Genomic DNA, 25,569 nt, shown 5'->3' with positions numbered 1-25,569 from the left:
ACCAAGAGCCTTTCATCCACATGGCTCAGAATAAAAGGGAGAAAAAGTAGAGGGAATTAGTAGAAGTATGAGGAAAGAAAGAAGGAAAGGAGGGAAGGAAGGAAGGAAGGAAGAAAGAAAGAAAGAAGCAAAGAACGAAAGAAGGCAAGAAGGAAAGAAAGGAGGGAGGGAGGGAGAGAGGAAGGAAGGAAGGAGGGAAAGCAGGAAAAAAGACAGAAAGAAAGAAGATACAGTAAAAATAAAATAAAGTATAATAAAGTTATTGAATTAAAAAATTCTTATTTAGAAAAAAAAAAGGGATGGATAGAACCTTAGGACAAATGTTGGAAGCAAAGCTATACAGACAAAATCTTACACAGAAGCATACACATACACCCTCACTAAAAGAGGTAAAGGGGGAAAAATCATAAATCTTGCTCTCAGAGACCACCTCCTCAATTTGGGATGATTCGTTGTCTAAAGGAGGGAAGGAAGGAAGAAGGGAAAGAAAGAAAGAAAGAAAGAACGAAGGTAAAGTATAATAACGTTATTAAAATTAAAATTAATTATTAAGAAAAAAATTAAAAAAAAAAACCATGGACGGATAGAACCCTAGGACAAATGGTGGAAGCAAGACTATACAGACAAGATCTCACACAGAAGCATACACATACACATTCACAAAAAGAGGAAAAGGGAAAAAAAATCATAGATCTTGCTCCTAAAGTCCACTTCCTTAATTTGGGATGATTGGTTGTCTATTCAGGTATTCCACAGATGCAGGGTATATCAAGTTGATTGTGGAGCTTTAATCCGCTGCTTCTGAGGCTGCTGGGAGAGATTTCCCTTTCTCTTCTTTGTTCTCACAGCTCACCGGGGCTCAGCTTTGGATTTGGCCCCGCCTCTGCGTGTAGGTCGCTGGTGGGCGTCTGTTTTTTGCTCAGACAGGACGGGGTTAAAGGAGCCGCTGATTCGGGGGTTCTGGCTCACTCAGGCCTGGGGGGAGGGAGGGGCGGGCCTGCGGCGGCAAAGGCCGGCGTGACTTTGCACCAGCCTGAGGCCCGCTGTGCGTTCTCCCGGGGAAGTTGTCCCTGGATCCCGGGAACCTGGCAGTGGCGGGCTGCACAGGCTCCGCGGAAGAGGGGTGTGGAGAGTGACCTGTGCTCGCACACAGGCCCCTTGGTGGCGGCAGCAGCAGCCTTAGCGTCTCCCGCCCGTCTCTGGGGTCCGCGCTTTTAGCCGCGGCTCGCGCCCGTCTCTGGGGTTCCTTTAAGCAGCGTTCTTAAACCCCTCTCCTCACGCACCAGGAAACAAAGAAGGAAGAAAATGTCTCTTGCCTCTTCGGCAGGCGCAGACTTTTCCCCCCGGACTCCCTCCCGGCTAGCCGTGGTGCACTAACGCCTTCAGGCTATGTTCAAGCCGCCAACCCCAGTCCTCTCCCTGTGCTCCGTCCGAAACCGAAACCCGAGCCTCAGAGCCTCAGCTCGCAGCCCCGCCCGCCCCGGCGGGGGAGCAGACAAGCCTCCCGGGCTGGTGAGTGCCGGTCGGCACCTATCCTCTGTTTGGGAATCTCCCCGCTTTGCCCTCCGCACCCGTTGCTGTGCTCTCCTCCGCAGCTTCGGCGCTCCCCCCTCCGCCTCCCGCAGTCTCCGCCCGCGAAGGGGCTTCCTAGTGTGTGGACACTTTTCCTCCTTCACAGCTCCCTCCCACGGGTGCAGGTGCCGTCCCTATTCTTTTGTCTCTGTTTTTTCTTTTTTTTCTTTTGCCCTACCCAGGTACGTGGGGAGTTTCTTGCCTTTTGGGAGGTCTGAGGTCTTCTGCCAGCCTTCAGTAGGTTTTCTGTAGGAGTTGTTCCACGTGTAGATGTATTTCTGGTGTATCTATGGGGAGGAAGGTGATCTCCGCGTCTTACTCTTCCGCCATCTTCCTCTCATTACGAAGTCAGACAATTTTTAATTTTGGGATTTCTTTAAAGGATTAAAGTTTAGGAAAAAAAAGATTAAAGTTTAATCTTTTATTATGAGCATTCGAAGTTGCTACATCTTCGAAATCATATTTCCAAGGAGCTAAATGGCTTTTTATAAATGTTTTATAGATGTTAATACAATGGAAGGGTAAAGAATGTTTTACAATAATGAAAATAACATGGTATGTAAATATTTTGCAAGGGATTTGAGAGACAGATGTTGTAGATAGTTCTGGTTTTAAGAACCAGATATAGTTCAAGTAAGATTTGATGTAGATTCAAGTAAGATTGCTCTAGTTCAGTAATTTCATAAAAATCTTAGGATCTAATTCTGGATGGAGAATATCCCATGGAACCTGGGGAGCTTCAGGTTTTGTAGAACAATGTGAAAAACCTTGAGCTAATTAAATAACCTTTAGAGGTTACTTCAAATTTGTTTTTATACTTACATAGGAATTTATATTGCCTTGTTTTTCACAGGTTACACAAGTTAGTAGCTAAATAAAGTATATTCTAAGGCTTTTTTTGTTTGATTTAGGGAAATAGTTAACAGTTGATACTTTGATAATATTGCAATTGTTTTTCTTCTGAACGAATAAATCAATTTGGTTAGTTTAGTTAAGAGCTTTTTTGTTTTTTTGTTTTTGCAAGTTGTTACAACTCATGAGAGCATTCTTACTTCTGATCCATACGTGTATTGTGCTCTTGTTCTTTCCTCATTACAGTAAGGTGTTATAAATTTTACAAACCTAGTCCTGATAATGTGACAGGATATAAATTTATCTTAAATATTATTAAATTAAGTATATAAATCTAAGTTTTAACACAATGTTTTCATGAAGTAGACTATTTTATTTGAAATCTAAGTAATCGGATGTTTCTGTACAAATTTTTATGAAGTAAGAATAAGTAAATAATTTGATATTAGCAATCTATTTTCCCCCCAAAAAGCTCTTATTGTAGATAAAGAATAAAGCCCAGAGATGTTAAGTACAAGTTCAGAGGAGTCATTATTGACAAAGTCAGAATTGAACCCAGTTTTTCTGATTCCAAATGTGCTGGAAATATTGTGAAGGAGGAATCAGGAGGCCTGGTGAATAAACTGGAGCTGTGGAAGGAGGTATCTAGAGTTGGGTTTTGCTGTAACCTAATTGGTCTCCTTATCCCCACTCTTCCCCTTTTTCTCATTCATCTTTCATACTGTCTGTTCTTTTCTCTTATGCTCATTATCTTTGTTATGCTATCACCATTATTTTATAAAATTCATTTAGGAATTGAGTAACCTTAATTAGAATAGATTTCATTTTTCAGATTCTAAAAGCTTTAGAACATTTGTTTTTATCCATCCACTCAACTGTGCCAGAAATCTTGATGTCTTCTGCAGTCTTTTCTTTACCCTCCACATCTAATTGCTTCTTGGATTCTACCTCAGAACTAGTTCACAAATCTATCACTGTTTTCCCCTTCAAGCAGTCTTGCCTGGTTTCTAGCCCTTTCATCTGCTGGATGGTCACTAGCCTTCTAAAAGTTCTTCCTACTCTTTCATCTATGAAAATTGATTCCTCTACATTAAAGCGTCCATAAACTTGGTTGGGAAGACATTACATCTTTTTTTCCCTTCCAGTTTTATTGAGATATAATTGACATACAGCACTGTATAAGTTTAAGGCATACAGCATAATGATTTGACTTACATACATCATGAAATGATTATCACAGTAAGTTTAGTGAATATCTGTCATCTTATATAGATACAAAATTAAAGAAATAGAAAAATATTTTTTCCTTGTGATAAGAACACTTCAGATTTACTCTCTTAACCATTTTCATATATAATGTACAGCAGTGTTCATTATATTTATCATGTTGTACATTACACCCCTAGTACTTATTTATCTTATAACTGGAACTTTGTACCTTTTGACTGTCTTCATCCAGTTCCCCCTCCCCCCACCTCCATCTCTGGTAACAGTAAGATATTACATCTTTATTTTCACTAATTGCTTATTGAAAATTAGCATTTCCTTCCATTATGAATAAGGTGACAATCCACAGTAATATTATCAATACTTGTGGCTTGGTCACCAGTGGAAAACACATATATTTTCATATCACATTACAGCTGTTGAAGATAACTTGAGTATCATTTATGCCCATGATACTTTGGCATACTTTGAAATTATAGTAGTTGCTGCATACTCTGCTGTATCTTGTTATTTAATGTTTTAATGAGGCTCATAGGTTATCCCCAGTTTTAAAAGTATTTTGATTACTGTATTTCCATATAATTGGTTTTACTATCCTATTTCATTTCATGAACTTAAAAATATTATTCTGTAATAAAAATGTTCTAATATTAGATAATGGTAATAGTTACACAACTTTGTGAAATACTAAAAAAAACACTGAATTGTACACTTTAAAAGGGTGAACTTTATGTATGTAAGTTATATTCCAATAAAGCTGTTATAAAAATATTATTCTGGGGACTTCTCTGGTGGCGCAGTGGTTAAAGAATCCGCCTGCTACTGCAGGGGACACAGGTTCGAGCCCTAGTCTGGGGAGATCCCACATGCCACGGAGCAACTAAGCTCGTGAGCCACAACTGCTGAGCCTGCTCTCTAGAGCCCATGAGTCACAACTAATGAAACCTGCGCACCTAGAGCCCGTGCTCCAAAATAAGAGAAGCCACCGCAATTAGAAGCCTGCGCACCGCAACGAAGAGTAGCCCTCGCTCGCCACAACTACAGAAAGCACGCAAGCAGCAACGAAAACCCAACGCAGCCAAAAATAAATAAATAAACTCTATTCATAAAAAAAAATTATTCTGATAATGGGTCTCTATGCTTTATCAGAATATCAAAAGCGTCTAAGGTACATAAAGGATTACCAGTCCCTTCTCTGGAAATATACTATCCTTCCCAGTTACTACCTAGAAACCTTTTTTATTAGGCATTTTTCCAAAACCTTGCTAAATATTTCCTCAGTAAAGCCTCTTCCAATTTCCCAGGGCAGTTCTTTTGGTGTGCTCTTAGGAATGCTTACATATACTGCATATACCCTAAGCCCATTGTTGGTTATCAACCTCTAGGTTGATAATTTCTTCAGCCTTGGGTTCATGTCTTTGTGTCCGTAGCACCTGGTATAGTGCCTGGCACATAGTGGATGGTTTACTGATGAGTGAGTGAATAATGAGGCTTTAGTGTGGCACAAGAAATACATTAGGATGAAAATGATACTGGGAGAAGGAAAGAAGAATCATTTATTTTTTTCTATTGAAATCAGTTAATAGACTCTGCTTTTTAAAAAGTACTCCTGTTTTTTGCTCTGATCTTATTTTTCGTCAACAATCAGTCACTTATTCAAACATACCTCCCTTTCCTTCAGGGAAATTAAATTTTAATCAGCAAAACTCATCAATCTGTACATTTAAAGTGTGTATTTTATTGTATGTAAAGTACATATAAAAATGAGGAAAAAACTTGAGACAGGAGAGAAAAACATCTAAGTAGCATAATGACCTAAGCATTAAATAATCGATCTAACAATCAAGAGAAATATAAAGTAGCGCATGCACAAATGCCAAATGAGAGAGATAAAAACTAAGTTCAGGGGAAGGAGAAATCACTGGGAGTCTATAGTGGTTGTTTTTCTGTGTAGTATTTGGATGCAGAGAGAGGAGGAGGACAGCATTATAGCCAGTGAATATAGTGAAGGCAGAGGCTTAGCAGTGAGAAGGAATAAGGCATGTTCTGGGAGAGCCAGTTAGGGGAGTCTCCGAGTATTTCAGATGAGAAATGCTAACAGTCTTGAGGAAGAATAGCAGTGGCTGGGATAGTTGAGGAAGATGTGATCAGATCAGACTCCAGGAGTTAGGGAACTGGTTGGATACAACAGGGTAATGGAGAAATCAGAAAATAATTGAAATATTGGTCTTGGTTAAGTGGTGGAAAAATGATAGTATTAACAAAATAGAGAAGTAAGGGAGCAGGGCAAGTTTTCTGGAGATGGTAAATAATTCCATTTCCATTGGTTAAAAATATCAGGCCTATTTTGGCATCTAAACTGATTCAAGAATAAGCTACATGTTTTATAGAAATGAAATCATGTTTCACATTTAATCACACTTTACAACATAAAAAACAGTTCTAAGAAGATATCATGTTATCAGGAAAATATAATGTTTCCATTTTTTGTACATGTGGTCTTTTTTTTTCTTTCTTTCTTAGATTCCAGTATGGTTAGTGATATTGTACTTCAAGACTTACTGGCGTATGTGTCTTCAAAACATTCCTATCTCAGAGATCTTCCTCAGAGGCAGCTTCAGAAAATGAGCAGTATAGAATTTGTAGAATTGGAGCAGCTTCAGCCAGACGTATTAGTCCATGCAGTTCTAAGAGTTGTTGATATCACTATACTGACAGGTAAACATTTTGGGTTCCTCCTTAATTTTAGGTTATAAAAAAATTAAGGTACAATAAGGACCTACTGTATAGCACAGGGAACTATACTCAATATTTTGTAATAATTTATAAGGGAAGAGAATCTGAAGAATATATATATGTATATTCTTCTGAATCGTGCTGTATACCTGAAACTAACACAATATTGTAAATCAATTGTACTTCAATTAAAAAAAATTAAGATACAGGACCATCTTAGTGTACCATTTGGTTATCAGTAGATATCATTAGACACTGAAGTACAGTATCACAGGTAATAGAGTAATGCCAACTAAAATATTCCTTTTCCTTTTCCAGAGGCATTATACAGTTATAGAGGACAGAAGCAAAGGAAAATTATGTTAACAGTGGAACAGGCCCAAGGTCAACATTATGTGCTTGTATTATGGGGTCCTGGAGCAGCCTGGTACCCTCAACTTCAAAGGAAAAAAGGTAAATACACCAAAAAGCGTTAAATCTATTTATAGTTAGGTAAATGATTAATGCTTATGGGCCTAAGATGAAGAGACTCTGGAGATCAGACTACGTTTGAAATATAATTGATCATGATTGAATATTCTTTTGCAGATTTCTTCTGTTATAATTTTATACCTCCTGTAAGCAATTCAGTGATCTAAAAAGTCTTCTATAATTAATGGTAGCAAAATAAAATCTTCTGTTTATTCCCAGGTATGCTACTTTACCTTTGTAGTGAAGATCTTACCTTCTTTGGATAATGTTGTTTAAAAATTTAATTCTGGAGACGCGTCTACAATTTTTATTCAGCCAAAGTACTCTGATAAATAAACTTCTCTCTGGTTATAGGGCAGATGTTAGGGGAGTTGCATTAACTCTTTCAAGTCGCAGTGTTACTGTTTAATAAATTACTGTGCCCCAGGTTTTTATTCCAGTTGTTTTAAAAGTGTGGACTATTAGCCATCCATAGAATGTTCATGTTTAAAGTATGACACATGATTACATTTTCCTTTGAAGCATAAGTTAATCACTTATGATGTATTGAATTAAATGGAATTGATGTTTCAATAAAATAGTATAACACCTTCCTTTTGATATTGTGAGATCCTTTAGCTGTAGCAATCAGAGACAGTTTAATTACTGGCTTATGAGTTATTTTACTCTGCTAAATTAATGCAAAGATTAAGTATGTGACCCATTCTTTTTTACCTGAAAGAGTTAATGTTTCTTTCAAACTTCTATTTCAAAATAGTTATCTAAAGATCTAGCACAAAAATAAACAAACAAAAAAAAATAAAGATCTATCACATTGTCTCTCTTAATCATTAATAGCCCATAACTAGGATTTGACTTTTGACTTTTTTGTTAACATCAAACAGTGACAAATATTTGTTTGGTTGAGAAATCTGAAACATGTGTCAATGATAGACAAACCATCATTGTTGACCACCATGCCATGGCCAGGAACATGAGTCTACTGCATGTTGAGCAGAATGTAGGTCGAAGGTGTCATTCCAATTACAGTGCAGCTGTAGCAAAGCAGATTGCTCCATGCTTAATATGAATATTCTTTTAAAACTAATAGTTATTTGGTTAATAGAAGAGGAATTGTAGTTATCCCTAGATAATTCTATGATATTTAAGTTAATATTGAAAATTTATGAATCCAGGAATTAAGGTGTAGTTGTTCTTTGTTCATTCATTCAGCATGTTTATTTATAATCATTGTTTTTTAAGTTTTAATATCCACCTTAATACCTCAAGATCATTCTTTCTAAAATGGGAAAATACCAATTTTGAAGACTCATTTAAGTAAGTGATTCTACTTTCACAAATTGTTAGCATTCTGTCTATTCATTTAGTATTTCTTTTTTCTTCTTAAGGCATTCTCTGTATTATTCTTTCTGTACTGGGCCCTGGTTTTACTTGTTCCCAAGGAAAACAGACTCACATTTAGGTGATATAATCAGAAATGATCATCAAGCAGTCATTACTGAATACTGAAGATAACAGAGTCAATGTTTTGAAGAAGAATAATAAGAAACTAATCCCCAATTTGCGTTTGTTAGAAATATGCGTTGTTAGTAGGAATTTGGTATGCCTCATATGTAGCAAGTGTTGGTCACAGTTTAGGTCCTAATGAGGGTGGGCTTCTTGGGAATTGGGTATGCATAAAATAGGCTATTCAGAGCTAAATGCCTTTCCAATGCAATATTCTCCTGAAATCATTTAATAGAAGTCTAATACTTTAAAAGTATAACAGATTACAATAAAGTACTCTCGTGACATTACTAATTAAGCACAGAATAATACAAGTGATCTCAACCTTTATAATTATACTTCATGCAAAATCACAGTTATGTCTGCACGGAGGTTTGATATCCGTACATGCCTAAGGGCATGTATTCATGATTCAAATACAGAATTGTATCACGAATTGTCTCAGTACTGGTCAGTCTCCCTCAGACCTACTAGCTTAACTCCTTTCTGTTACTTGAACATGCCAGCCTTTTTCCTGCCTTGGGATCTTGAATTTACATGTTTCCCCTGCCTAGAGTGCTTTTTCCTGCGGCTCTCCCACACGGATGGCTCTCCAATTTCATTTCCCCAGAGAGGCCTCACACATGAATATACATAATCACTCCCTATCAGGTCACTCTTTGTTTTTTTTTGTCTACATTGGGTCTTCGTTGCTGCGAGGGGGCTTTCTCTAGTTGTGGTGAGCGGGGGCTACTCTTCGTTGAGGAGCGCGAGCTTCTCATTGCGGTGGCTTCTCTTGTTGCGGAGCACGGGCTCTTGGCGCACGGGCTTCATTAGTTGTGGCTCGCAGGCTCTAGAGCACAGCCTCAGTAGTTGTGGAGCACGGGCTTAGCTGCTCCGCAGTATGTGGGATCTTCCCGGACCAGGGCTCGAACCCGTGTCCCCTGCATTGGCAGGCAGATTCTTAACCACTGCGCCACCAGGGAAGATTCTTAACCACTGCGCCACCAGGGAAGTCCCAGGTCACTCTTTGTATAGCACTCATGCCATCTAACGCAGACAGATGATCCAGCTTATTTGCTTGCTTGGTAATTAACTAAATTTCCCAGTAGGTTGTAAAGTCTGTGAATAAAAGCACCCTGACTAGCTTGTTCACCATTGTATCCCCATCACACAGCACTGCCTGTGCTAGTAGATATTTTCTTTATGAATGAATGAAGAATAAAGTACAGAGGACTTCCCTAGTGGTCCAGTGGGTAAGACTCCGTGCTTGCACTGTAGGGGGCATGGTTTCAGTCCCTGGTCGGGGAACTAAGATCCTGCATGCCCCTCAGCATGGCCAGAAAAACCAAAAAAACCAAAAAAACCCAGATCAGGCAGCCATTCAAGGTTCCCACTGTCTTTAAGGAGTGAAAGACTCAAGTTTGAGGAGGAAATAACTTGGCTTGTTTCAAATGATAAGAAAAGAATCACAAAGTTAAAAATGCATGCACATGAAGGTTTTGCAATCCATTGGATGTATTAAGAAATTATATTTGAACTTGGACACTGAGGGCTTGTAGTTAAAACTAGAACTCTATTGTGGTTAACTTAAACAATTAAGGGGGATATATTGGAAGTATACAGGAGTATGTCATAGTACATAGGACAAGAGTGATGGGTTTCAGGGGGACTTGGAGCTAGGAGCTGAAAGGCTTTTTGGGTCCCAGGCACCATCTCTGTGGATCTGCCTTATTCACTCAGTCTAGACTTTCCCTGCTTCTCAACCTTACAGAAAGTAGATGGTTACTCTGTAGCTCCTGTTTTACTTTTCCTTTTAAGAGACCAGTTCCATTTCTAAGTTCCCAGCAAAGAGAATCTGATTGCCTAGGTTGAATTTGATTCAGTCAGCTGTGGCCTGGAGGACAGGGTCAAAAAGTAGGCAGTTCCCTGTCAGTCCAGTGGTTAGGACTCTGCACTTCCATTGTAGGGGGTATGGGAACTAAGTTCCCTCATGCTGCACTAAGTGGCCAAAAAAAAAAAAGAAAAAAAAAGTACCAGTTGGAATATCTGAGCTTATTTCAGAGGGTGGGGGAACAGTTAAGGGGGTTATTTGTGGTCTGGTAGACACACAAAGATATTCACTATCAAAGATATGTATGTTCACTAGCCTGGAGAAATGTATGTTATAGAATATTTAGTTTAAAAAAGTAGGTTATAAAACTTCATGTGTAATAGGATCCCATTTTAATAAAAGTGAATATATAAGTATGTATATACACATTAAAAAATCTGGAAATACAGGGACTTCCCTGGTGGCGTAGTGGTTGAGAATCTGCCTGCCAATGCAGGGGACACAGGTTTGATTCCTGGTCTGGGAAGATCCCACATGCCGGGGAGCAACTAAGCCCATGCACCACAACTACTGAGCCTGCTCTCTAGGGCCTGCAAGCCACAACTGCTGAGCCCACGTGCTGCAGCTACTGAAGCCTGCGCACCTAGAGCCCGGCTCCACAATAAGAGAAGCCGCTGCAATGAGAAGCCCATGCACCGCAACGAAGATTAGCCCCACATTCACCACAACTAGAGAAAGCCCGTGCGCAGCACGGACGACCCAACACAGCCAAAAATAATTAATTAATTAATTCTAAAAAATCTGGAAATACAGATACTAAAATGCTAGCACTGGCTATTTCTATATAGTAGTATTATGTGGTTTTTATTTTTTCTTTATACCTTTAGTTTGAATTTTATGCATGTATGGAGTCTGCATTTATTTTTTAAACCTTTTAGTATAAAAAACTTCAAACTGGGACTCCCTGGTGATGCAGTAGTTAAGAATCTGCCTGCCAATGCAGGGGACATGGGTTCGAGCCCTGGTCCAGGAGGATCCCACATGCTGTGGAGCAGTTAAGCCTGTGCACCACAAGTACTGAGCCTGTGCTCTAGAGCCCTTGAGCCACAACTACTGAGCCCACGTGCCACAACTACTGAAACTTGTGTGCCTAAAGCCCATGCTCCACAACAAGTGAAGCCACTGCAATGAGAAGCCTACGCACTGCAACAAAGAGTAGCCCCTGCTCGCCAAAACTAGAGAAAGCCTGAACACAGCAACGAAGACCCAATGCAGCCAAAAATAAATAAATGTATAAATATATTTTTAAAAAACTTCAAACATATAGACAGAATAATATAATTAACTGAAGTACCCATTATCCATTTTATTGAAACTTGGGCAATCTTATCTTACCTATTACTTCTCTTTTACTGTCTAAATATTTTACAAAAAGTATATTTTATTTTATAATTTAAAAATTAAAGCAAATTTTTTTCCTTTAAAAAAGAGTAAATAATATTTGGAATATCTGGCTAACAATTAGAGAAAAAAATAAGAATTAAACTTATACTTTATATTTGTGCCAAAATAAATTACAGGTGTATTAGAAATTCAAATATTTTAAAAAAGGAACAATGAGCACTAGAAGAAAATATAAGTGAACTTATTTGGAGCCCAAAGACTAGTAGGCTAAATAAAATGCAGCAACAAAAAACTGCATTAAAAATCAACTAAAAATCACTATATACAAAATTAAAATGCAAGTGAAAAACCAGGAAAAAATTGCATTTTGTCAGAAAGTAATGCCAAAGGCAAAAGACAAATACTTGTAAGAATGGGCAATAGATATGAACAGGCAAGTCCCCAAAGAGGAAATTAAAGTGGCCAATAAATGTATGAAAAAAGTTACTCTTACTAGTAATGGGAGACAGACAAATAAAATAATAATCATAGCTGATTTTTCTGCTAAGAAATCAAAAGAGAAGATATGGGGAAATAGCCACTCTCCTAAACTATTGAAGATGTAAATTGGCAAACCTTTCTTTTTCTTTTCTGTTTTTCTAACTGAAGTATAACTGACTTACAGTGTATTAGTTTCAGGGGTAAAACCTTTCTTGAGGACAATTGACAATGCATATGAAAGCCTTAGAATTTGGAATACCTTTGGCCTAACAATTACAATTAATAGGAATTTATCATGGTTGTGCATAAAGATGTAGCTAAAAATATGTTATCACAGTACTGTTTATAATAGTGAAAAATAAGAAACATGCCCCAAAAGAGATGATTACTCTAATAATTTTTAAGATTTTGGTGTACCTGTGCAATGACATATTATGCAGTATTTTAAAATAATGTAGAATAATACTTAATGACATGTAAAAATATATTTGACATAAGTAAAAATCAAACAAATTGAGAACAACTAGATGGCCACTAAAATATTAACTGTGTTTATTCTGAGGTGTTGATTATAGCTGCCATTTATTTCTTTGCTTATCTGTGATGTCTAAGCATGTATTTTATAATAAGGCAAGAAAGCTATTTTAAAATAGTGATTGGTTTTAAGCAACAGCTTGGAATATATATGCTTTAGTTCTTTCTAATGATGCTCTGTCTATACAGATGTATTGACTTGTTTTAAAATTGTCCACAAAAAAAAAGCTGTCCAATGAAAGAAACTGAGGAAGCCGGTAGGGTGTTGTGAATTAGATTTATGGCCTGAACTATGTGGGAAACTAAAAAGACAACTGTCATTAGAAAACTTAGTGCTAAGAGACCTCTTTTTGTTTTGATATAGTTTTAAAGTTGAATCTATTAATTTATAGTCTGATTATTTGGCAAGAAGGTCTGTGCTACTGTGGTTCAGAATTATTACTAAGGGAATTAAAAATAGGAGCAACTGAGTCTAAATGCTTTTTTTTGTTGTGGAAAAATTAGCTAAATAAGAAAACTAAGGGGACTTCCCTGGTGGCACAGTGGTTAAGACTCTGCACTCCCAATGCAGTGGGCCCAGGTTCGATACCTGATCAGGAAACTAGATTCCCACATGCATGCCACAACTAACAGTTCGCATGCCACAACTAAAGAGCTCTCAAGCCACAACTAAGAAGCCCATATGCCACAATTAAGGAGCCTGAGAGCCACAACTAAGGAAGCCCACCTGCTTCAACTAAGACCCAGTGCAACTAAATAATAAATAAATAAATGAATAAATATAAAAGGAAACTAAGGTGTTGAAAAATCAATGAGTAATATTGATTATGGCAGACGTCCATTTCTATGCCATTATTTTAAAAAATCTTTTCTGTAGATATCAAAATGAGAGTTTGCTACTTTGAAAAGCAGTTGGTTATGATAAATTATGACTGTTTAGGAGACCAAGTATTCTTTAGAAAAATTTTTGTTAAAATTATCTCTAGCATTCTTATCTTATTGCCTTAATACAACATTCATATTTTGCATCTTTATATCCAAATTCCTTAATGTGATGAAAGTTGTATTTAACTGATTTAATCAGGTCAATCTATTTAATCTGATTTTGAGCCTAGATTATTTCCTTTTTGGTAACTTTTTGTTTTTGTTTTGTTTAAGATTATATTTGGGAATTTAAATATCTTTTTGTTCAGCGCAATTGCATCCTGGAGAACCTAGAATTGCATACGACACCATGGTCATCCTGTGAGTGCCTGTTTGATGATGATATAAGGGCAATTACATTTAAAGCAAAATTTCAAAAAAACACACCGTCCTTTGTGAAGATGTCAGATTTAGCGACACACCTAGAGGATAAGCGTTCAGGTAAGACCTTTATTTATATAAGACATTGCTAGTTTGTTTTTTTAAATACATTTATTTATTAATTTTTGGCTGCGTTGGGTCTTCATTGCTGCACTCAGGCTTTCTCTAGTTGCGGAGAGCGGGGGCTGCTCTTCGTTGTGGTGCTCAGGCTTCTCATTGCAGTGGCTTCTCTTGTTGTGGAGCACGGGCTCTAGGCACACGAGCTTCAGTAATTGTGGCACATGGGCTCAGTAGTTGTGGCTCGTGGGCTCTGGAGCGCAGGCTCAGTAGTTGTGGCACACGGGCTTAGTTGCTCCGCAGCATGTGGGATCTTCCTGGACCAGGGCTTGAACCCATGTCCCCTGCACTGGCAGGAGGATTCTTAACCACTGTGTCACCAGGGAAGTCTGCTAGTTTTCATATAAGCAAAGAAGCTGCCATTTGTGGGGAAAATATGTAATTGAATATAAAAGTGAAATATAGATCTCTGTAAGTAGCTGAAACAGATACTGACATCTTCCTAACATTTTGCCTACAATCCTTTGAGGTTAATTTGTATTATTAGGGATTACCTAAAAATATTTTTTGCATGTAGTTAAAAGCAGCTTATCATTTAATAAGCCAGAAATAGAAAAATGACTCTAGCCAGAATCACTGTTGAGATAAACATTTTATCAAGTTACTAAGCTATCATCTATCACATGAGTGTTAAAAGTTAACATTGATACAGAATTTATGGAATTTACTTACTGCTTTGTATAATGTAATAACATACTTCCTGAACTCAAATATGTGTGTGTGAGTGTGTGTATAAATTTCATTCTCAGAAGCATACTACATGGAAGAATGCCTGATGAATTTTATACACACAGTCACACAATTTCCATGAACTAAATATAATTAATTTATTTTGAGCACAGTAGTAAAAGGCATATGTTTTAGGTTCAGAATGCTATACACTTTGGAATGAAGAGAGAATAAAATAGTGAAAATAACTAGATAAACTGCTACAATTTTAGTGGGAAATACTTTTCACTAAATTACATTCCTAACTACAGAAATGATGCTAGAAAGATGCTAACTCCTGGTTGAAGGTATAACAAATTAAACAGGATTTAAAGCTATAGTTAAGCTTGCTAAATGCAAATGTCAGTGATTATCAGTTTGGGAAACTAATAGAAAGTTTTCCAGTGGCTACTATAGCAAATGTATTTATTTATTTTTAAATATTTATTTATTTATTTTTGGCTGCGTTGGGTCTTCGGGCTTTTCTGTAGTCAAGGCAAGCAGGGGTTACTCTTCGATGCGGTGTGCGGGCTTCTCATTGCTGTGGCTTCTCTTGTTGCGGAGCATGGGCTCTGGGTGCGTGGGCTTACTAGTTGTGGCTTGCGGGCTGTAAAGTGCAGGCTCAGTCGTTAGGACGCATGGGCCCAGTTGCTCCGCAGCATGTGGGATCTTCCCAGACCAGGGCTCGAACCCGTGTCCCCTGCATTGGCAGGCGGATTCCCAACCACGGCGCCACCAGGGAAGTCCATAGCAAATGTATTTAGAGGGCAAGTAAGGGTTGAAAAAACGGAGATGTATCTGCAGGTTTATTGTTACATAATTTAAGTGTTTTAATGAAGAAGAAAAATTTGGTCAAAAATTTTCCTCAGGGCTTCCCTGGTGGCACAGTGGTTGAGAGTCCGCCTGCCGATGCAGGGGACGCGGGTTCGTGCCCCGGTCTGGGAAGATCCCACATGCCGCGGAGCGGCTAGGCCCGTGAGCCATGGCCGCTGAGCCTGCGCGTCCGGAGCCTGTGCTCCGCAACGGGAGAGGTCACAACAGTGAGAGGCCCAAATGCCGCTTAAAAAAAAAAAAAATTTTTCCTCAGAATTTGTGTAAGATTACTATTTTTGGTGCTTTTATAGGTTGAGTTATCAAGAATAACTCAGGAACTTTGGATCTTGATACTGAATTTTAACTTTATTCTCCAGTCTGCATAAATAATTTTCTGAATTCTTATAGATGGTTTTAGATTTTGTTAAATGCTGAATGTGTTTTAAGTGGACTAAGATTATTTTGACAGTTTTGCTAGTGAAAAGAATCTGGTCCCAAATAAAATAAGTTGAAGCTCCTAAGAGATCACATGCTAAGATTCTCAACTATATTTCTTGGCTTTTTTACTAGCATGCTATGCCCACTTTTGGTTCATCCACAGAAATGTAAGAGTTGTGTCATATGCAGTTAATAGGATACTTCAGAGTTAGTGGTTTTCTTTTTTTTAATTAATTATTTATTTTTGGCTGCATTGGGTCTTCATTGCTGTGCGTGGGCTTTTCTCTAGTTGCGGAGAGCGGCGTCTACTCTTTGTTGTGGTGAGCGGTCTTCTCATTGTGGTGACTTCTCTTGTGAAGCACGGACTTTAGGCACGCAGGCTCAGTAGTTGTGGCTCACAGGCTCTAGAGCGCAGGCTCAGTAGTTGTGGCACACGTGCTTAGTTGCTCCGCGGCATGTGGAATCTTCCCGGACCAGGGCTTGAACCCGTGTCCCCTGCATTGGCAGGCACAAACCACTGTGTCACCAGGGAAGTCCAGAGTTAGTGCTTTTCAAATGTGATTCAGAGTGTCAGATTAAAAAAAAATTTTTTTAACAGGGTTTTGGGGATGTAATTTTCACATAGGAAATTCCCCTTTTTTAAAGCATGCACATTCATATTGGTGAGTTTTGACATGAAACCCATGCAACCGTCACCACAGTCATGAAACCGTCAGCTGTCTCTCTGTAATCTCTTCTGACTCCTCATCCCTGCCCCAGATCCTTCCAGGCAATCAATCTGCTTTCTGTCAGTAGAGATTACTTTGAATTCTCTATGGTTTTGTATACATGAACTCATGCAGTATGTACATTGTTTTGTTTGGCGTCTTTAACTTAGCAAATTCTTTGAGATGTATCTATGTGGTTGTGTGTATCAGTAGTACATATTATATGAATATACTGTGATTTGTTTATCTGTTCAGCTGTGGATGGGCATCTGGGTTGTTTCCAGTTCTTGGCTGTTATAAATAAAGCTTCTATAAACATTCAAGTATAAGGCATTATATGGACATAGTCTTTCTTTTTTCATGAATAAATACCTAGGAACTGAGTCAATAGCTGGATTATATGGTAGGCATGTATTTAACTTTTAATGAAAGTGCCAAAAAATAAAAATAAACTGCCTAACTGTTTTCCAAAGTAGTTGTACCATTTTACATTTCCACCAGCAGTGTATGAGAGCTCTGTTTTTTCCACACCTACTTCAACACTTGGTATGGGCATTCTTTTTAATTTTGTTCATTCTAATAGGTGTGTAGTAATGGGTCATTGTGGTTTTAATTTGCATTTCCTTATTGACTGATGGTTTTGAACATCTTTTATGTACTTAATTGCCAACTCTATATCTTCTTTGATGAAGTGTCGATTGAAATCTTTTGCCTACCTAAAAAAATTGACTTGATTGTTTTATTGAATTTTGAGAGTTCTTTATGTTCTGGGTAAAAATTATTTTTCTTTCTTTTTTTTTTTTTTTTTTTTTTTTGGCTGTGCTGTGAAGTTTGCAGGATCTCAGTTCCCAGACCAGGGACTGAACCTTGGCCACAGCAGTGAAAGCCCAGAATCCTAACCACCAGGGAACTCCCTGAGTCAAAATTCTTTATCAACTATAAACTTTGCAAAAATGTTGCTTGTCTTTTGCTTGCCTCTGTTGTAGTCTTTTACTTGTCTTTTCATTATTTTACCCAGGTCTTTTGAAGAGCACAAGTTTTAAATTTTAATGAAGTCCAGTTTATCCATTTATTCTTGTATGAATTCTGCTTTTGGTGTCATTTCTAGGAAATCTTTGCCTAACCCAATGTCACAAAAATTTATCTCCTACGTGTTATTCTAAAAGTTTTAGAGTTTTAGGTTTTAAATTTGGGTTTATGATCTATTTTGAGTTAATTTTGTATATAACGTGAGGTATGGCTTGAAGTTGGGTTTTTTTGGTTTGTTTTTTGCTGTATGACTATCCAGTTGTTCAAGCACTAGTTGTTGAAAAGATTATTCCATTGAATTGCCTTTGCACCTTTGTCAAAATCAGTTGTCCACATGTATGGTCTATTTCTGGACTTTCTTCTGTCTTATTGATCTATTTGTCTATCTTTCCACCAATAGCACACTATTTTGATTACTGAAGTTTTATACTGATAAGTCTTGAAGTCAGGTATTGTTAGCCTTCCAACTTTGTTCTTTTCAAAGTTGTTTTGGCTGTTCTATAACCTTTGCATTTCCATGTGGATTTAAGAATCAGTTTGTCAATTTCTACAAAAAAAAGCCTACTGGGATTTTGATTGAGATTGTGTTGAAGCTATAGATCAATTTGGGGAAGAACTGAAGCATCTTAACACTGAGTTTGCCAATCCATGAACAAGATGTATCTCTCCATTTGTTTAGATCTTCTTTAATTCCTTAGCTTTCAGAGTATAGGACTTTCACATTGTTTGCCAGACATATCCCTAGTTTCTATTTTTATGCTATTATAAATGGTATTTTTAAGAATTTCAGTTTTAATTGTTTATTGGTAATATGTAGAAATACAGTTGATTTTCATATATTGACCTTGTATTTTGTAACTTTGCTACACCCACTAAGCTCAATAGCAACTCTTTGGTGGATTTGGATTTTCTACATAGATGGTCATTTTATTTGTGTTAAGACAGTTTTACTTCTTTCTTTCCAGTCTGGATGCCTTTTATTTATTTTTCTTTCCTCGTTACACTTGATAGCTCCTCTAATACAATATTGAAAAAAAGTTGTAAGAGCAAGCATTTTTACCTTGTTTCTGATCTTAGGGAGAAAGCATTTATTCTTTCATTAGTAAGTATGATATTGGCTGTATGTTTTTCATAGATGCCTTTATCAGGTTGATGAAGTTCCCTTTTATTCCTAGTTTTCTGGAAAAAAAATTGTTTTTTAATTCTTTTTTTTTAAATTTATTTTTGGCTGTGTTGGGTCTTTGTTGCTGTTTGCAGGCTTTCTCTGGTTGTGGCGAGCAGGGGCTACTCTTCGTTGCAGTGCACGGGCTTCTTATTGTGGTGGCTTCTCTTGCTGCAGAGCACAGACACTAGGCACGCGGGCTTCAGTAGTTGTGGCACGTGGGCTCAGTAGTTGTGGTGTATGCGGCATGTGGGATCTTCCCGGACCAGGGCTTGAACTCGTGTCCCCTGCATTGGCAGGAGGATTCTTAACCACTGTGCCACCAGGGAAGTCCTGAAAAAAATTTTTTTTAAATCAGAAATGGATGTTAGAATTTTTCAAATGCTTTTTCGTCATCAATTGAAATGATCATAGTTTTTTTCCAATCTTTTAATATAATTAAATTACATTGATTGATTTTTGCATATTAAACCAACTTTGCATTTCTGGGTTTTTTGTTTTTTTGGCCGCGCCATGCATGGCTTGTGAGATCTTAGTTCCTTGACCAGGGATAGAACCTGGGCCCTTGGCAGTGAAAGCACGGAGACCTAACCGCTGGACTGCCAGGGAATTCCCACTAACACCTGTTAATAAGAATTTTTATGTCTGTGTTGTCTGCAGTTTTCTTTTCTTGTAGTAACTGTAACCGAGTCCAAGCTTACTTTGCTCACCGCGTGACAGGCCAGTAAATCGGGAGATGAGGTGTTGAGGCAAGGAATACGACTTTATTTGGAAAGCCAGCAGACCATGAAGATGGTGGACTAGGGTCCCCAAAAGACCATCTCATCGGGGTCTGGATGCCAGTTTCTTTATTCTAGGGTCAGAGAGGGAAGTAAAGCAAAAAGGCAAACTAGAGAGGGAGAGGTGGCAAGGAAGTAAAGTAAAAAGATCCATCAGTCTTGCAAAACGTCTCCTGGAATGGCCAGCCTCAGTGAGGGGATGTGTTAGTTTCTTCTTTCTTGCAGCCATTCACAGGTGGGCAGGGTTCCCTGAGGCAGGCCATTATGTATGATTATAATAACAAAAGCAACGGAAAGCAAAGGTTAAAGTCAAAGAAACAGATCCAACATGGAGTCCCATTTAGCTCTTCCCCATTACATATCTTTTTCTGGTTCTGGTGTTAGAGCAATGCTCATAGAATGAGTTGGTATGTAGTTTTTCCTCTTCAGTTTTCTGGAAGAGTTTGTTTCGAATTAGATTGATTTCTTCTGTACATGTTTGATAGAACTCAGGGAAGCCATCTGGGCCTGAAGTTTTCTTTATTGGAAGGTTTAACTACAAATTAATTTTATTTAATAGATATAGGACTATTCTGGTTATCTGTTCTTCTTGAGTGAGCTTTGGTAGTTTGTATCTTTCAAGAAATCTGTTCATTTCATCTAGGTTGTTGGCACAATAACAGCAACAACAATTTATTGGCATAAAGTTATAATATTCTCTTATTATCCTTTTTGATATATCTAGAATCTATAGTAATATTGGTAACGGGGAAGAGGTAAATCAGACTCAACGTTGGATCTGTTTGACTTTAACCTTTGCTTTTCCTTGCTTTTGTTATTATAATCATAAATAATGGCCTGCCTCAGGGAACCCTGCCCACCTGTGAATGGCTGCAAGAAAGAAGAAACTAACACATCCCCTCACCAAGGCTTGGTCAGTTCCAGGAGATGTTTTGCAAGACTGATGGCCCTTTTACTTTACTTCCTCATCACCTCTCCCTCTCTGTATAAAAGAAACTGGCATCCAGACCCAGAAAAGATGGTTTTTCAGAGACACTATTCTGCCATCTTCTTGGTCTGCGGGCTTTCCGAATAAAGTTGTATTCCTTGCCTCAACTCCTGGTCTCTGATTCATTGGCCTGTCTGGTGGTGAACAGAGCAAGCTTGGACTTGTAACAGTATTACCTGATATTGCTAATTTGTGTCCTCTCTCTTTTTTTTTACGGATCATTTTCACTAGAGTTTTACCAATTTTATTAATATTTTCAAATAACTACCTTTTATATTCATTAATTTTTCTCTGTTTTTCTATTTTCTATTCCATTGATTTCTTGTCTGGTCTTTACTTTTCCTTTCTTCTGCTTTCTTAGGTTTCACTTTTTTACCTTTCTTAAGGTGGAAATTGAGGTTGTTGATATGAGACTTTTTTTTTTTCCAATGTAGGAGTTTAGTGCCATAAATTTTCCTCTAAGTACAGCTTCTAAGTTCTCTATCCAGTGCCCTATGGATTACAAGATTTTCCATTCTAGCTGGTGGGAAAATACACTACTCCCAGCTCTGTACAAGCTTCAGTGATTGTTCCCAGTAATCCTTTTCCTTGGTTCTTTCCTTGGCCTCTGGTCACATATATTGGTTAATACTCAGTTGAATTCTCCAAGGGGTGGACCCTCTGCATTTCTCCAGAGTTCTCCCTCTGCACTTCTCCAGAGTTCTCTCTCTTTGTAGCTCTCATCTTTCTAGTACTCTACCCTGAGAACTCCAGCCATACTAGCCTTCCAGACTCAAAGCTCTGTCTCCTCTCAACTCAGGGAAACCACCAGTCTCTGCCTGGGTACCCTTTCCTGCACCACAGCCAGGAAACTCTCTTTGTAAGCTGGGACAGTCACCAGGCTTACATCTTTTGCTTCTCATCCGTTAGGGATCACTGTCCTTTGTTGTCTGATATCTAATGTCTTGAGAATTGTTGTGTCATACATTTTGTTTGGTTTTTAGTTGTTTCAGGTGTCTGAACTATTTTTATACACAACACTTTTGACATCAAATGTATGGGGTTTTTTGGTTTGTTTTTTTTGTTTTTGTTTTTTTTCACACCAACAGGCATTTCTCTAACTCTGAACAGCAACTCGGTGTCCTACAGTTCAATTTTGATGCTACCTGCCTGGAGTTAGTATCAGACTCCACAGGTTTAAGAGCTCAGTCCCACAGGACTGTCCTCACTTCAGATGCCAGTCTCAAATATTAGGTACCCCGGGTACCCTTCTGTCTGACTTGGCTACAAAGTTGGGAGTTCCCACAGCCCTCCCCACTTTCAGGCTCAGTAATTTGCTAGAACTACTCACAGAACTCAGGAACTCTCTTTATTTACATACCAGTTTATTATAAAGGATACAACTCAGGAACAGCCAAATGGAAGAGATACATAGGGCAAGGTATGGGGGAAGGGGCATGGAGCGTCCATGCCCTTTCTGGTGCACCAACCTCCCAGCATCTCAGTGTGTTCATCAATCCAGAAGCTCCTTGAACCCTGTTTAAGGTTTTTAATCAAGGTCTCCTCGTGTAGGCGTTATCGATTAAATCATTGCCTATTGGTGATTAGCTCAATCTCCAGCCCCTTTCCCCTCTGCAGAGGTCAGTGGGTGGGGCTGAAAGTTCTAACCATCTAATCTGCCTTGGTCCTTCTGGTGACCAGCCCCCATCCTGAAGCTACCGATGGGCCCCAGTCACCAGTCATCTCATTAGCAAAGAAAGATACTCTTATCACTCTGGGAGATTTCCAAGAGTTTTTGGAGCTGTGTGCTAGGAACTAAGGACAAAGACCGAATATTTACTTTTTATTGTATCACAAGGTAGGAGCATAAATCCAGTCGCTTACTCTACCTTGGCCAAATGCCAGGTTAAAATTTTACAAGTTGTGTTAATTCAGGTATGTGTGTTTGAATATTTTCCAAGATGTGATTATAGGTTAGCATTATTACATTATAAAACTAAGCTAAGGAGAATGTAAGTAGAAAACAAAAACAACAGCCTCTCAAAAAATCCACCTTTTAATTGAATACAGAGACATATTCTCAGATAAGAACTCCATATACCCACTTCTACATGGAACTAAGGGAACTAAGATCCCTCAAGCTGCATGGTGCAGCCAAAAATAAAAAAAAAAGGAAGAAAGGAAGGAAGGGAGGAGGGGAGGGAGGAGGGAAGAGAGGAGGGGAGGAAGGAAGGGAGTATCCTGCCATCAGCAGAATGTAAGTGCCCAGCAGGCCATGAACCCCTTGAAAGCTGTATCCACATTCATCATGAACTTTTAGTTATTTTCAAGAGTTGTGTAAATTTGCAAAATGTTAGCAATTATATTAACGTTCTTCTAAAATTATTGGGACTTCCCTGGTGGTCCAGTGATTAAGAATCCGCCTTCCAATGCAGGGGACGAGGGTTTGATCACTGGTCAGGGAACTAAGATCCCACATGCCGTGGGGCAGCTAAGCCCACGCACTGCAAGTACTGAGCCTGCACACTCTGGATCCCAAGCGCCACAATTAGAGAGAAGCCCACGTGCTGCAACGAAGAGCCCATGCACCGCAACGAAAGAACCTGCATGCCACAACGAAGATCCCACGTGCTGCAACTAAGACCCAACGCAGCCACATAAATAAATATTAAAAAAACAAAAAACATAGGTGAGCTATGCTTTAATAAAAATAAAATTACTGAGTTATTTCATTAAAAAATTTATTAGTGATTCATCATGTCTATGGAAAGGTGTGATGAAGAGTCTGCTATAGTTTATTAGGTATGCTGACCGCTACACACCCTTGTAATTTGTGTAGAGATATATGACATGATTGGAAGAGATGATGAAACTATCTTCAGGCACTAAAAGACTGAAGCAAACTGAAGGGCTTAGGAATAGGAAAGTCACCATTAATGAGACCCCTGCAGAGATTACCAGGAAAGGGAACAGGATACTGAATAATGAGTTCTTGACCTGGAGTGTGCTAAAAGGATGAAGAGGAACAAATTCAAAGCCTTAAAAAAGCCTTTAAACTGAACATGGTAGAGGAAAAGAGAAGGTTGCTCAGATAAACTCATCAATCTCACTAGTATACAGTAAGGCAAAGATAAATTAGCAAAAAAGAATGTCTGGCAGATAAGAGATACTCAATATTTGTTGAATGGGTGAGTGCATGAGCCAGTGAGTAGTGAATGAACATGCTTGAGGTGCCTGGTGAGTCACACAGAAAATATTTAGTACGTGAGGACCCTCAGGGCTCACATGGCTATGTAACCAACACCCAGAGTGTGGATGATGATGGGTGGGAAACTGAAAAAACAGTTTAAAAAGACGGTAAGCTAGTGGTGTATTATTTTTGGAATTACTGACCTCCTATTTGACTTTTGATGATGATTAATTAAAAGAAAAGAAGAGATGGCATGTTAGTTTCAAGTGTTTAGAGGGATTTCTTCTAAAAAAGATTAAACTGATTTTCATGATTCCAGAGGACAGGGAGGAAGAAAACATCCACCTTTTCAGCCAAATTAGCCAAAAAAGTCTTTAAGTTGCAGGCAGATCACCCCTTACACTCTAGAGTAAATACGGAAGTCCTACGTGAGTGAGACTGTCTAGGAAAAGAGTAGAGAAGACCAAGAACAAGACCTCGGTGTATCCTTTACTATAAATAACTGTGAATCAACTGTATAATTAACCATGTTTGTAAATTAAATTATGGTTTTGGCTCCTAATTTGTGATATTTCTTTGTGTTTGTCTTTTACAGGAGTGATTCTAATCAAAGCCCAGATTTTAGAGCTAGTGTTTCCCATTACAGCATCTCTGAAGATAGCTCTAAATGCTCACAGTTCTCTGAAGATTATTTTTTCTTCTCTTCCCAATATTATATATACTGGCTGTGCAAAATGTGGACTGGAACTAGAAACAGATGAGAACAAGATCTACAAACAATGTTTTAGCTGCTTGCCGTTTACCATGAAGAAAAAATACTATAGGTAAGGCAACTAAGCAAGCCAGCGGGATGGAAAACGTTTAATATTATAGGACTGGAAGTGACCAAAAAATTACGTATATCAACTCTTTCTAATGAGAACTAACTAGAGCTAATCCAAGAGAATAAATTGTTCCTCCTGAGTGATAAATAGCTATTTATGAAAGCAGAAATTGCCCAGTAATCATAACAGGAATTTTTCAAAAGCAGTAATTGGGAGATTTTATTGTCTTTAAGCAGCTATACTGAAGAAAACTTTTACTTGGTTTACATTTTTAACCAAGTTCTAAATGGCTCATAAGAAACTCATTTCCCCACCTTAACATATTATTGGAATTTAAAGGTTAAAAGTAATTATATGATCTAACCTCTGAGTTGTGGAAGCTAGTAAGGTGTTTAACCTTTCTGTATCTCAGTTTCCCCAACTTCATATTAGAAATTAAGGATAGCAGACTAGCACTCAGTGTTTTATTCTCTTTTCTATTTCTAAATACTGCAATATCTAAAAACCGTATGCAAATATATTCAGCATGTTATCATGGAATACTTTAAGAAAATTTACAGAAGCTTAGTTCATAAGCTTTATTTCCCTTTACATATATTTATGTTTGTTATAAATAAGTAAATGAACTTTGCTCTTACTTTGAAAGTTGCTTGTCTGGAAAAGAAAATTGGATTCAGGTGGTCCCCTCCCTTCGCATCCCCCCCAGTCCATTCTCCACAGCTGACAGAGTGACCACTCCCTTCCTTTAAAACCTTTCCAGAGTTTCCCATCACACTCGCCTCTGCTGGCTCATCTGCTGTACTCCTTGCCTTGCTCACAGGGCTGCAGCTGTACCGTCTTCTTTCAGTTCTTTAGACACTCTGACTTTTTCCTCCTTAGGGCTTTCTCACATGCTCTTTTCTCTGCCTGACTCCACGAGGCTGGCTCCTTCGTGT

At 38.3% G+C, this 25,569-nt stretch overlaps 1 protein-coding gene across 5 annotated transcripts in view; it reads left to right on the top strand.

Annotated features, from left to right (window-relative positions):
- The window catches only part of SHLD2 (shieldin complex subunit 2), a 107,766-nt gene that overhangs the window by 76,606 nt on the left and 5,591 nt on the right, over positions 1-25,569 (top strand). For all 5 annotated transcript variants that reach the window (XM_060034659.1, XM_060034661.1, XM_060034660.1 and 2 more), the window contains 4 exons: positions 6,175-6,369; positions 6,706-6,840; positions 13,754-13,960; positions 24,406-24,634. In XM_060034659.1, coding sequence (XP_059890642.1) covers positions 6,175-6,369; positions 6,706-6,840; positions 13,754-13,960; positions 24,406-24,634 — 766 coding nt within the window. The remainder of the gene's footprint in view (positions 1-6,174; positions 6,370-6,705; positions 6,841-13,753; positions 13,961-24,405; positions 24,635-25,569) is intronic.

This window comes from Delphinus delphis, chromosome 16 (assembly GCF_949987515.2).
Source record: "Delphinus delphis chromosome 16, mDelDel1.2, whole genome shotgun sequence".
In the NCBI taxonomy this organism is placed as follows: domain Eukaryota; kingdom Metazoa; phylum Chordata; class Mammalia; order Artiodactyla; family Delphinidae; genus Delphinus; species Delphinus delphis.
The sequence above is the reverse complement of the archived record's forward strand: the minus strand, read 5'-3'. Positions and strand labels throughout refer to the sequence as shown.